Source organism: Thermobia domestica, unplaced genomic scaffold (assembly GCF_964235325.1).
Source record: "Thermobia domestica unplaced genomic scaffold, izTheDome1.hap1.1 HAP1_SCAFFOLD_656, whole genome shotgun sequence".
Classification (NCBI taxonomy): Eukaryota; Metazoa; Arthropoda; class Insecta; order Zygentoma; family Lepismatidae; genus Thermobia; species Thermobia domestica.
The window spans coordinates 31,829-46,146 of NW_027656366.1; the positions used below are offsets into that span (position 1 = coordinate 31,829).

Genomic DNA, 14,318 nt, shown 5'->3' on the forward strand with positions numbered 1-14,318 from the left:
TGGAATGAAAATTTAGGAGAAAACGGGAGTACCCCGAGAAAACCCACGAAAACCATGTTGTCCACCATAAATTTACTTGGTTGGAGATCGAGTCTGGTACTCCATGCACCAGAGCCACTGTACCCCCTATATACGCATTGAAAGCAGAGGATACAGTGTAAACTGAATTCCCAATCAATCTATTAAATACAGTTCGAAAAGATTAAACTTCGGATTCACAGGAACAAACTAACTCGTGTGATAGTCAGTCAGTAGTCGAAGCACCATGGACAGCAAATTCAAAACTAAATTCACTAATTCCTTTCGACATATTTCTCCACAATTTAGGTCTAGTGCAGGCAAACTTGATTTCGTAACTAAAACGAATAGATGGCATATTACAACTTCTGTTTTTAGTGCGTGTGAGTCCTGTTTCCGATGATGCGTAAATATTTCGGCCCTGACCCATTATTTCTTTGGTCTGTAAGTCCTCTGTAAATTGTTGGGATGCAATTTATTTCTTCTCCGTTTGATTCATACAGAATCAAACCTGTTCTGTTATGCATGAAAGAAAATCCCTCAAAATTCGTATTAACCAAATCGTCGTCATTCGCAACACATCTCAGACTATTATACCTATACATTTTTGTTAGCCTTTACAGTGAATTCGATAGAAAAACGTACGAATTTAGAACTACCCTCCTCCTCTCCGTGTTTTAATATAATAACGTCTCTGCGATGCGTAGTTAAATACTAAAACAATTTTTTGCATTCTATTATGAAAATTGCAATTACTTGCACTGATCTGATATCATCTGTGTTGAATACACGTGGTTAATACATACCAGTATATGGTTCAGACCACTGATTCATTATTAGCCCTCTGTTTCTCTCTTGAATTTTCCTAATCGCATATTCTAAGTTATATGAATAAAAATATTCACCTTCACTGAAATCATTTTTGCCTCTATATAACTTGTGACAACTATATACAGAATCAGTTAAAAGTCAAATTATATTCCCGGAAAGCGATGTATAAACTTAGTTCGTAAAAGTTTCGCGGCTGTATGGCTAGCGTACTCAGTTTCGACTCCCGGTAGGAGCATATGTGCTTCAGATCCGTGACTCATATAGTCTCAGTGCTCAAAAAACAGAAGAAGGATAAATTCCAAATGAATTAACCAATAACAAAAAAGAAGTTTGAACTTTCAGAAAACGTCCGATTGAATTTGGACCAGCAGTTTTCAGGAAGGTGGTTTGGGCCAACACATTATACACATTCTTTTTTAATTTTGGGAACATTGAAAAATGTTAAAGCATGAACAATCTAAAAGTTAGAAGTACGGAAGACTTCGCTCAAGTCACTTCTAACATGTCTTTGGCAAGTGGAAGCATTAAATGTAATCACGCGTTCAAGCAGGAGACGGCTAAATTCAACATATAAGTTAAAAATCATTTTCCAGCAGTGGCGGCCTCTGAGGCAGTGACGCCGTGACATGTCACTGCCTTGAGAGGTAGAAGATTCAGAATATTAAAAGAAAGCGAGTTAAATATCATAACTGCTTCTGAATTTCTTCCCTTTTTCTGCCCGCTGCCGTATCTATTTAGTCGCAAGACCTAGCGCGAAAGACCTGGCGGTGGCAACTCTGCTTCGGTGACAGTCACTGCTTGGCATAGTGGTATCACCATATACGCGCCCTATCAGCTGTGTATGGGAAAGGCTTTCCATTGCTTCTAGCTCGTGACAACGAAAGCTTGTCACGCAGAATCCGAAAGCAGCCGATATTTCACGATCTCATATACACTGCTTGGGGGTTGCCGCGGGTTTCTCACACCAGGTGGAATTTTCACTCTCGTGGAGTAAATACAGTTTACGAGTATCGGAAAGATCTAATTGATGTTATGTTAGCAATAGAAAACTGTGAAGATATAACATTACAAATCACCTTAACTCAATCTTCCGCGTACAAGCTATTATTAAATGAAGAAAATTTCGTATTTTGGTTGACTTTTTTCCACAAGATTATGCCACACGTAGAAACTATTTTCAGCCAACTACAGAAGAAATGTACTGATCCTGTCAAGGTTCGAGAACATCTGCATAATTTTCAACTTGGTATGCAGTCAGTCAGAGAACAAATTGACAACATTATTCAGGAAGTAGAAACCGAATTAGAAACTGCAAGAGACGGACCATGTGCAAAAATATGGCAAAGTGAGGCGTTCTATAACGACAAAAAAAAAAAAAAAAAAAAAAAAAAAGACAAGCATTAGAAGTTTGTGATGCAATCCTAGTGGAGATCAAATCTAGATTTCACTTCACTGAGCACCTTGTAGCTACGAGATTATTTGCTGTAGAAGAATTTGACAATTACAAAAAGGAGTTCCCCGATAATTATCTCAGTGAGATGGTTAAAAAATATCCCTTCTTGGAGGAAAAGAAATTAAAAAGCGAACTTCAAGTGTGCTACTCGAGACGCGAACTGAGAACGGTGTCTGGCGCGGTGTCATTCTTAATGTTCATTATAGACGATGAATTGTGCGACATGTTTCAAGAAACAGTTAAACTCTTAAAGTTATTGATAACTATGCCAATGTCAACAGCAGAAGCAGAGAGATGTTTCTCGATGTTGAACAGAATAAAAACTTTCCTAACAAATACCATGAAAGAGGAAAGATTAACTGCGTTAGGCATGTTGTTAAGTGAAAAGACATTCGCTAATGAGATAGATAATTTTAACAAACAAAATTATCGACGTCTTTTCCAGCAAGAAAAATCGTCGCATGGAGTTTCAATATCGTGCATCTTAACTAGTCAACCAAACGTGTTCAGTTGAAAGTTCGAAGAGAATAAACAGTGCAAGTGAAGTGTTTCTTTTTAAACAGTGTACTCGTGTTTTATTTAATATCAGTGTGTATGTCTTTTTTATCAACAAGATAAATAACAAACTTTGTTAAATAAGAGCATCTCAAAATTTATTCCCCAAATTTGATTTCTGAATTCACTTCAATATATAACTGACTGGCATGAAGAAGAATAGAACTTCAGGGAAAGGAGCAAGAGAACCAGTACCTACCTGATTACTGATAATGTAAGCACAATCGATTATAATTAAATTGAAATTCTATATATGTTCTAATAATAATAATAATAATAATAATAATAATAATAATAATAATAATAATAATAATAATAATAATATAGTTCTGTCACTACCTAATAAATTGTCACCAGCCGCCACTGTTCCAGGCATGTGATTGACTTTCATGTCAATCTGTGGAATACTTACAAATATTAAACGAACATGGGGCAAGCCAAAATAAACAAACTTCTCCATAGGAATTGTATCAGTCTACCAATGAAAATTTTATGAATTTATCATGCCGTGTTATAAAAATTAACCCTTTAAAAATCCCAAGGACAAGAGAGAAATCGTGAAACTTGAGGAAATCATGTCACGCTTTGTGATTGTCCACGTTAACAGCTGCAAGCATTTCAACGGACCTTCTTCAGAGAGGTACAGAGACGCATTACCATAATAAAAGGTAGGGAAAACAGAGCTTACATTCAAACATACAGTATGTGCTGGATACCTGTAGTAGGGTGGATTATTGTCAAAGTCCACGTTCATATCATATTTCACATTATTATTATTTTCTTTTCTCCATATTTCTGGGTATAAATCTTTTGACACGATTCTACGACTTATTTACGTGAAAATTCTTGTTTATATAACGCACATCATACAATATGTTACAAAGTGGAATATATTTTGAGAATAAGAAAAAAGAAATGAAGTGACTCTCTACGGCCAAAGCCTAGTAACAATTTACGCATTTTTTTTTTTTTTTTTAAATAAAGCTGTCGTTTTCAGAGGTCGATGAACGAAAATGTTCAAGTTGAATATCTGGTCCTTATTGTTTGATTAATTTGTAACCTAAGGTATCTTAAATTTATCTAGTTTATGACTCCAATTAACAAACTATTAAATTCTTGTAAGAACTCTAGGATAAAAAGTCATTACTATTGTTTTCAGCTACTAAAAGTAAAAGTTACTACTAGTTACCTTTAAACTGGATACCAACATTGCGTCACGTAAAGTAATGGGAGTAGGGTCCTACCCAGAATCAAACTGAATTTATTGTGAGTCTTAGTATTGGTCTACGTAATCTTAAATGTTAAACAAGTTTGTCGTTGGAAGCTTTACCGTCTCATTTAGCCTAACCAGTATAAATGTGGAACGTAAAACTTATAAGATTCTATTTCATTTCCAATTATATGCTTACTAATTTTTTAAATTCTATGTTTATGACATGTGTACAAACTGAGACTAGATGCTCACTGGAGCTTGAACTAGAGACCTCAAAATGTAAAGGCAAGTATGAAGATCATTATTTGACTGCTTGTAAATTCTAAAATCTCCTTCACGATATTTCTAATAGGCACGTAGCCTTCGAAACTAGAAACGAAAAAAAAAATAAATAAATAAATAAAGAAGGATGAAACTAAAAGAAACGAGAAAAACAAGAATAAGCGTTAAAAATAAAAAGCTCCAGCAAGTTTGTGGTTATTCTTTCTTACGAGGAGATTTGTATTACTTGCAATAAATGGTGGTGGATGAGCGGCATATCCTGGAAAAGTCAGGAAATTTGAAATTTCTAGAGAAGTTACGGAATTCTAAGAATTTCTGCTACAAGTCAGGGAAATTTCAAGCTTTCGAAAGCGTAGTGTCGTTCTGTAACAGTGTGGACATTTTTTATCATAATTTTTTGTCATCGTTTCTCTGCAGTATCAAATATGTTATTTCAGAAACAGTTTTCTACTGCTCCTTTAACCTGTCATTTGGAACAGACAGTAGTTGACGTAAGTTCTGTTAACAGTTGATTCAACATAATTAAAGGAAAATTGTTATATTTGAATGAACAATGGAAGGAACGTAAATATTATAAAATCTTTTCCAATACTTGTTTTTATTCATTTATTCCAGATTTCTTTATAGTGTGTTATTAAAATACTTACTACCATATACTCATTTTATTGTCCTAACAAACCAATATATGTTGCCAGTAAAATAGTTTAAATTGATTGAGCCCCTGGTGTGATAACCACAGTATTTCATGTCACTGTCACGGACCCCCCCTCCCTCCCTTTACAAAATCCTGGCTACATGCCTGCTTCTAATCATGTTTTCGTTCTGTCATCAGAACGGTAGTTAAGTGGTAGAGCGCTAGGGGTGCTTTCATTTCAGAGCATGAGAGTTTATGGTGGACAACACCGTCCCTGCGGGTCTTCTCAATTTTCTTCTGTTTCCTCCAATATTTTCAATTCATCAATTCTTTCATGATCATTCAATTTCATTAATCATCCGTCTCCTACAGCCTATAACACAGGGTTTCCTCAATTTGTGGTATGTGTACCACTGGAGGTACAGGAGCCGCTGCTGGTGGTACGTACGACTTATGGTGGTATTAATAATTCATATGCTTTGATGGTAGAACGGTGGAAAAGGTTAACAACTCTTGCTATAGCGAACAACGGTCGAACATAAAACTAGAATTTTCATCTCATTTTTCATTTTCTTCCCGAGATTTTATTTTCTGTGCCTATCTGATCTTTGGATGACCTCGTCTCATTTGTTCGTATTCCCTGCAGTTGTCCAGTTTACGATATTATTTCCTCATTTCTTCTGATATTGTGCTTACTTTATAATGTCCAAACAATTCACATAGATTTAAATTATGTAATTATTAGGAATTTGATGTTTAGGTATTATTTTTTAAAAATGTATTCCTTCAGTTTGTTAAAAATTGACATTGGGTAACTAGTTGAGTAAAGAAGTAAAACAAATAAATATATATAAATCAGCAGTGTTCGAAGTGCAAAAAAAAAGCAAAGGCGGTATGTTTTATTATAATTTTAACTCCACATACCGGCTATGTAAATGTTGAAATACAGTGAGGGTATAATGCCCAAAAGATTGCATTCCTATTTACATAATGACTGAAAGCCATTGGAGAGCTTTTGTTTAGTTACGGGGGAAGGGGCATGGAGAGACTTTGATCCCTCGCTAACAACTTTCTATCCCCTTATGTTGTATTATAGGGAATTATACATAAAAATGCTCAAAAATCGAGTTTTTGTATTAACAATTTCCTGCGGGGAAGCTCCAGGACCCCTTACTCGACTGAGGGGTATTCCAAACCCCCGGAAGAATCGCTACCACAACAGACAACCTCTAAATTCGCTTATGCTCAAAACACGACATTTATATGAAAAGACGAAAAGACACACACATATACATACGAAAGAAACAATTCAATATGGCACATCGAAATATAAACTAGATGAACTGCTTTCAAGACACCTCATTTTAAGAAACAAAAGGTAGGGAAAAGATGTCGGTGTTGTCAGCTTAGAAATTATTTCTACATTAGAAAAAAAAAACTCTTTTTACGTGCAAAGCTATTCGTCAATTACGGTATAAAAATGGATTTAATAAAGGTATTTAGCATTTACTCTCCTGTGATGGTATGTCTTGATCACTGAAAAACCAGAGGCGGTATGCCTCCATCACTGAAAAACCAGAGACGGTATGGCATACCACCGCATACCGTCTCACTTCGACCGCTGTGAATCAGTGAAAGAAAGACGTTCATTCAATCAGAATGTAAAAGTCACTTAACAACAAATATTTCCAAATTGTCTACTGCAAATGTACATAAATTGTCTCTACAGGGTTACTGTTAACAGGGATCAGGAGTAGATACAGTTAGTATGGATTAGGAGCTACGATCTAACATGTTTCATAAACACACTTCATTATATATACAGGGTGTTTCAAAATAACACCGACAACGTTTGGAAGGTGATTCCTGACACCAAGAAAGACAAAAAAGTATAGATCAACGTGGGTGCACAAATGCTTCCTTTCGGAGTTATAGGCTGCCGAAAACATGAAAAAATGAAGTTTAAAGCTTTATAGCTCAAAAACTATGACACTTACCATAGTCGGGTCAAGACTTCACTTAGGAACTAGTATGTGCCCTATCCAAATATCGAAGTTTCACAATCCTGTGGTACTTCCGTAACAATTTTTATAGAGGGGGTTTGGCTACGGGCATATACTTTAAAGTACTCATCAACTACCTGTATAAAAATTGTTGCGGAAGTAGCGCAGGATTGTGACACTTCGATATTTGAATAGGGCACATAATAGTTCCTAAGCGAAGTCTTGACCCGACTATAATGTTGCAGCTATATTAGGTCAATCAAGATGACTTCTTTAAACACTAATTTCCATGGACGAGTGCTGGGTGTATCACTATGACCCCAAAGTGGAAACATGTAGATTCACTACCGCCGAAAAAGGTGAAGATTCAACCATCGTCAGACAGAGTAATACTGAGTGTTTACTGGGAGTGACATGAACAGATTACGCTATTAATGTGGTGCTAACAGATTATGCTCTAAAAGGCAAATAATCACAGGAGCATACAGGTTATAGGAGGCTATCAAAACGAAACTTCGAGGCAAGCTGTCCAAGAGAGTCTTTTTGCTCCACGACAACGCCCCAGCTCATTCTGCACAGGACAGTCACACATGCTGCTTATTTGAGCTATCAAATTTTGTCTCATCCTTCGTATTCTTCAGACATAGCAACCGGTGACTTTATCTTTCCGCGGATGAAAAAACATTGGATGGCAGGCATTTTGGAAATAACGACGAGGTGGTTTTCGAGATGGAACGTTTTCTCAATAGCCAAACTGAAGACTTCTATAATTAAGGTATCCGTCAAGTCACCCATCAACATTGAAGGCTGAATACAAGAACTGAAACCATCTCAAAGTTTCATTGTTGCAGCTTGATTTTTTCATATGTGATATCTGAAACTTTACGACTATGTCTCGTAATAATCAAAAAGTAAACGGTGTGCTCAGAAGGAGTTGTGTGCTTAGTTGGAGCTTTGTGTTGAATTGGAGCTTTGTGTTGAATTGGAGCTGTGTGCTCAGAATTATTTGAAGGTTATTGACGGTAGATATGATCCACGCAGGGACGAATGTTGGCACAAAGTAGGAAAAAGTTATTTATGGTTGTGAGGTAAGAACAAGTGTGGACGAGTAGTATGAATAAGTTATTTGTGAAGACCAAGGAAGATGTTAGGGAGGATAACTAACTGCAGTAATAAGTACCAGCTTATAGGAATGAGAAAATATAATTAAAAGAAGATAGAAAGAATAATATATAATGTTTGATTTGTAACATTCAGTTTTAGTAGCTTTTGCGGGCAATATTAAGTATTCGTTGATGTCTTCAATTACTAACATCTTACATCACAAGCGTCATAAAGCTTCTGTCAGTACAGCTGCGGCAACATTTCCGTAGTTTACATTATCCTATTGTGATTTCTTAAAGAAATTTTTCAGAGTTATAAATAAAAAGTGATAATAATTCATGTTGAATCTAAGCTCGTAATCTATACTAGCTGATACTAGCTGTGTCCACTCTTACACCTATTCCCTCTTAATGTACCGCAATGGCCAACGAACATACCGTAAAACTTCAGATATATGTATATGTCGAAAGTAAAACACTATATCCAATGGGTAATGCAACAGATAGTTGGAACATCCTATAGGAATTAAATTTTTGTACTTACCACAAGAATGACATCAGGACCTCTTGTAGGTTTCCCACCGGTATCCCCTCTCGCAGTGACCCAGGCAACGTTGAAACTAATATTTTGGCCATAGCTCAGGAGTCTGCTACCAGTGTATGACTTAGGAGCCATCCAATAGTAACTTTCATAATTGTTCATATCGTCATTTGCTATTAACAATCGACCAACGTGCCTCTCGAAAAATGGAGCAACAGTATACTGGACCTGAAGATCCACCACGTACCAGTCGCTCAATGAAGTCACCTGAAAAGTTACAAATGAAAATATAGGTTATTTATATACGAGATTTTTTTGGTAATTATGAGTAGCAGCAACATATGGTAATTAACAATTTCATGAAAAAGGAGCAATTGTTATTTAATTATATTTTTATTTTTGTACTCAATTGAAGTCTTAATTTTCAAAGTTCGTCACTCTGAGTATGACCCAAATGCCTGCTAAGAATTAAATACAGTCCTAAACTGACCATCAAGAAACTCTGAACAGTAGTTGTAGGCCTATCTTCGTCTTTTTTATTATATTATTATTATTATTATTATTATTATTATTATTATTATTATTATTATTATTATTATTATTATTATTATTGAGTGAAGAGAGATAATGCACTATTCCCAAATACAAAACAATTCCCTATAACTCTAGTAATTCATATACTGAGTAAGGCAATAGTAATATATCCCCTTATCAATCTATTGTTTATTTCGTCGTGAACTTTCTTGAAAATCGTTAATTTTAATTTTCAGCTCTTTATTCTATTATTATTATTAATTAGCACAGCTAATCACTAAATACTATAAATTTTAAAATCTTAGAATGTGCCCAGTGTTGATATGTTAGAAATGAGCTTAAGAGACAACATTCCCCTGCAAGGACTTCAGAACTTCTCTGAAACATATTTCAATCCTTTTTCATAACCTTATGCTTCTTACTTATATATTTCTTATCAACCCATACTGTTTTATTTTTCCTCTTCCAGAAAAAATATCCTGAAATCGTCACCACAAATGCCGAAATTCAAAATACAATTACTGTTTAAAGTTGAACATATGCAATAGAAAAGAACATCTTCCATGCATTAGTTTTAAGGCAAAATCAAAACATTGAGGAACAATGTTTACAAAATTTTCAATGTAGGAACCTTTAAATTGTTAAAAGCTAATGAATAACTTAAAGCTTCTGAAAACTACTTACATTGCTTAAGCCCAAATTAGCTTCTTCGCATTCGTCAGTGACTCCGGAGCAAAAGCATTTGGTGCAGCCATCAGGATTATCAGCATCTAATCCAAAATAACCTCTTTTGCATTTATCACAATGGATTCCTTCAACATGAGTCTAAAATGAAATTAAAAACCAATAAAAAACAAACAATAACAACACATTCTACAACATTACCCACTAGTTAGGCCCAACAGTTGAAGTGAGAGAGAATAAAAGCGACGGTATTTGGTATCAGCATTTCATTTTCTTTTCTTTCTTTCTTTCTTTCTTTCGTTCTTTTTTTTTTCTTGAGAGAATAAAAGCGACGGTATTTGGTATCAGCATTTCATTTTTTTTAAAGTATGGAATTGGAAATTATTGTACAAAATTGAAAATCATTTTAATTAATGTTATGAGGCGCAAAAATACCAATAATACGAGGGTATCCAATAAATTATATACCTAGATGGGAAGGAATGCAGATAGGCTCACCTGTTATCACTGTTTTTCGATGTAGTCCCCATGGAGGTCTATGCACCGTTCCCACTTTGTGGCCAGCGAAGAAAACTCAGAGAAAAAATAGTCTTTGTTATGGCCAAACCACTGGGAAGCAGCCCATTCGATCTCGTTGTCCGACGGAAAACAGGTGTCTCCGCAGGTGTTTCTTCAGGTCGGAAGAGGAAATAGTCGCTAGGGGCCATGTTCGGACTGTAGAGAGGATGACTTTGAAACCACAGTCAGCAATGGCAACCTGAACCTTCCGGGCCGTCAAACACTCGCTGGATGCCATATCACAAACACTCTGCTCACAGCTACTGCATTGCTCCGACTGATCTCAAATTGCACAGTGAGGCTCCCACAGTGGCCTTGGAATGCGTGTCACGCGTCATTATGCTCCATCCCTCCGTTCATGTCCAGGTAGATAACTTATTGGACACCCCTCGTACATACCATCCCTATTTTCTGCACTTCCACTACCAGTTAGGCCTAATTTTACAATTCATGCATTTCGTATTGTAAAACTAAACTACTTCGACTTTGGAACGAAAGCTATATATCGACTAACGAAACCATTTCACGAATTTTGTAATGTGGATTTCTTTCTGACGAAGGGATGATTAATTTATGATGATCTTCCATATCTTATCAAAAAAAAGTAGCTACTCTAAATCGTAATCACTGAAATAGTTTTACAGCATTCCAATTCGTGTTTATTTCGTTGACACTAACGAAACTATCGAAATTATTGTTACAACTGAGAACAACTCGAAGAAATGTGTTAGAACTCTTGATTATTCCAAATATTAATTAATTCCAATAATTTAAATAGGAATTTTTAAATTCTAACAATAGTTTCAATAATTGCATCAATGTTAATACCCTAATTGAATTGTTCTTCTGCTAATGTAAGCCACACTACTATGTAATCATTCATACGAGAAGTACTACCCACAGTATTCACATTCCAACGTTTTACCCTAAGATATTTTAAGTGTATATCCTAATATAACGCACAATGCTCTTCACACCTCATTTCCTTGATTTTTTTTTGTGTATGTGTGTGTGTAAATTACAGACAGTAAACAATACTTAAACTGTTGAAAGTAAGGTAAATATACCTACAAAATACTATTAAATAACCTGATAAGCTGTTTTCAAGCCTTTTTGTAAAGTCCTTTCAGCCTCGCGAAGCAAAATCTGAAATGAGCTGCTGAATCATTGTCATATAAATACTTTGAGAAATGTATCATTATTTGCTGAGATTGTCACTTAAGGCTCTTCGCTAAACTCACCCCGCACTTTTTTTTTTGAAGCTTCGTGAATAATGTAAAGACACTGAAGAACATCAAGAATTTAGAAAGTGAGCCAGAGAGTATCTGCTAAATACTATTACATTAACCAATACTTGTTTACAATACATTTCGTGGTACGCAGCAATTATGACGTCATAAATTGCGCGCCCAGATTTATAAGAAATGTATTGTAAACAAGTATTGGTTAATGTAATTAGTGCATTTAACTTATACTCTCTGATTTCAGTGGTGCCCACCCCCCTTATGTCCATGACGCACCCCCCGCAATTGTTCATCCATAGGTATTCTTCCATGAAAAAAAAAAATCTTTTCGATTAATTTTTACCCCCCTCTCAAACATATTTATATAGATTTTTAACCCCCCAAATATTTCAATGACGCAGTTTGCGTCATAACCCCCCTTGTGGGCACCCCTGCTGATTTACTTTCTAAATTCTTGATGTTCTTCAGTGTCTTTACATTATTGACGAAGCTTTAAAAAAAAAAAAGTGGGGAGTGAGCTTAGCGAAGAGCTTTAAGTGAAAATCTCAATAAACAGTGGTACATTTCTCAAGGTATGTATACGACAATGATTCAACAGGTCATTTCAGATTGTGCTTCCGGAGAGGGAAAAGACTTCCAGATATAAGTAAAATTTCATGTTTTTCACTACTACATAATTATAATACTGATAAAATAAATATGTATCCCAAACGCAGGTGACAATTTTCCCCCCTAAAGCCCCAAATAACGCCACTACAATGACTGCAAAAGTACCTGCTCATGTATCCTCGGCGTCCTAACCTTGTGTGCTACTCTCCGTACTTTGTTCGAAATCGCACACTGCAGTGCAAATCATCTCGTTAAATATTTTACCCCTAAAAGTTATACAACACTGACAACCGTACGCGCATAAAAGGTTGCATATACGTGAGCGCTATTGAGCTCTATTGACCCTTTGCTTATTAATATGTTACTTTAAACTAGCAGTAAGTGCTTGTCGTTGCCGTGTTTCCCTGAATTCAGAACTGGGTTTTAAAAAAATGAAGGGGAGTGCGCTTAAAGAAATGTCCGAGAAACCATTCCCGCAGTGCTCAATGTATCATTCCAACAAGTGACAAAAAAGTGCGATCCAACTGAATTAAGACTAAAATTTCATCGAGACTGTCACCAGTAAGTTTAGCGACCCCGAAAACTATAGATTTGGAACTAATATTAGTTGTTTGAGATTATCTTTACAGATGACCCCCCACTAACCCTTTTCCCCTCTCAACGGGAATTGTATTACACTAGGCGACTTCCTTCTATGCTAAAGTCTAGATTGCACTCTACTAAATATTGCAACCAACAAGGCCCTGGAGTTGACATGAACAGTATAACATCCTGGAACATTTTGTGTGAAGTGTTCTTTTTTCTTTTGTCTTGGTTTTGATCCCCAATTATCTCTAAAGTCGAAAATCTAAAGAATGGCCTCCTACACGATTAGATCTATTGAATATCTATCTGTGTACAAAATTGGTAGTTCTAGGTCACTCATTTCTATGCGAAAACCTGATCACACACACACACACACATGTTATTTTATATATTAGAATAGATTAATCTCACCACTACTGGTCTTGAACATTACGCAGGATTTCATCAAGATCTATCAGGCGGTTCAAAAGATGCATAACTTTGCATATATTATTTGAATGTAAATACAGCAATCAGAAGTTGCTTTATTCCCATTGTTAAAGAACACAATTCTCTCTCGAGCTTCCTCTGTTTATATAGTAATCATATGCGCCTTTGAGGTTCTAGACTTTAGTTCGATTCTCTGTGAGAGCTCATGTTGTTCGGATCCCAGGTTAAGCTGTGAGTCCACGTCTCACATAACTTGGAAAGTGGCGTTAAACTCATCACCATTATCTACTTTATGTTGTAGAAAATTTCATTTAAATTGATCCTTTCTTTTGACTCTAAGTGACATGTTGATTTGTGTAAAGTCACGAATTTATGGGTCAAGAGATTTCTATCAGACGGATGGCCATGCATTGAAATATCTGTAATGATTACAAATGTTTCAAACTATGACCTCTGATGCATTTTCCTTATTACATTCTACATTTCTAAAAAATACTGTAAAATTTAATGATTCGGTATTGTCAATCGTCACTGACAACTTGTCAGTACATATTCTAAGTCAATATTTTAAATTTGTACGCAACTATTGTCACTTTATTTGATGGAAATAGTAAAATATATGACAGTGAAACCCAGGGTGGATTGATTTAAATCAGTCTGATTTAAATCATGATTTAATTCAAGATTTAAATCACTTGATTTTTTAAAATAAAAATCGTTGATTTAAATCAAATTCCGATATATTAAAGTGAAAAAAAGAAAATCCCGTTTCTGTATTATTTCGATTATGGAAGACAATAATCATAATACAATGAGACTCAAATGTATGTACAGCACAGTATGATAACGAGTGTTTCATGCAGAGGGTGATTAGGGAAAATCCCGTTTTGGACGGGTACCGGGAGAATCCTGCTTTCTTCTCTTCGTAACATAAGATTTTAAAATCGTTATCTATTCCACCGGGGAAATCACCATCGACATTTAGGACGAAAGTTCTGTTCTGTGTCTGTTTGTTTCTTTCCAGATGATAGGGGCGTATTTA

At 35.5% G+C, this 14,318-nt stretch overlaps 1 protein-coding gene across 1 annotated transcript in view; it reads right to left on the bottom strand.

The window, feature by feature from the left end:
* Nucleotides 1-14,318, bottom strand: part of LOC145677143 (laminin subunit alpha-1-like) — a gene marked incomplete at its 3' end in the record, with an annotated part of 56,308 nt that overhangs the window by 18,788 nt on the left and 23,202 nt on the right. Inside the window, exons 5-6 of the mRNA XM_081747788.1 lie at nt 9,852-9,992; nt 8,637-8,900 (exon numbers count right to left, since the gene is read on the bottom strand). Of these exons, the coding sequence (XP_081603914.1) occupies nt 8,637-8,900; nt 9,852-9,992 (405 nt within the window). The remainder of the gene's footprint in view (nt 1-8,636; nt 8,901-9,851; nt 9,993-14,318) is intronic.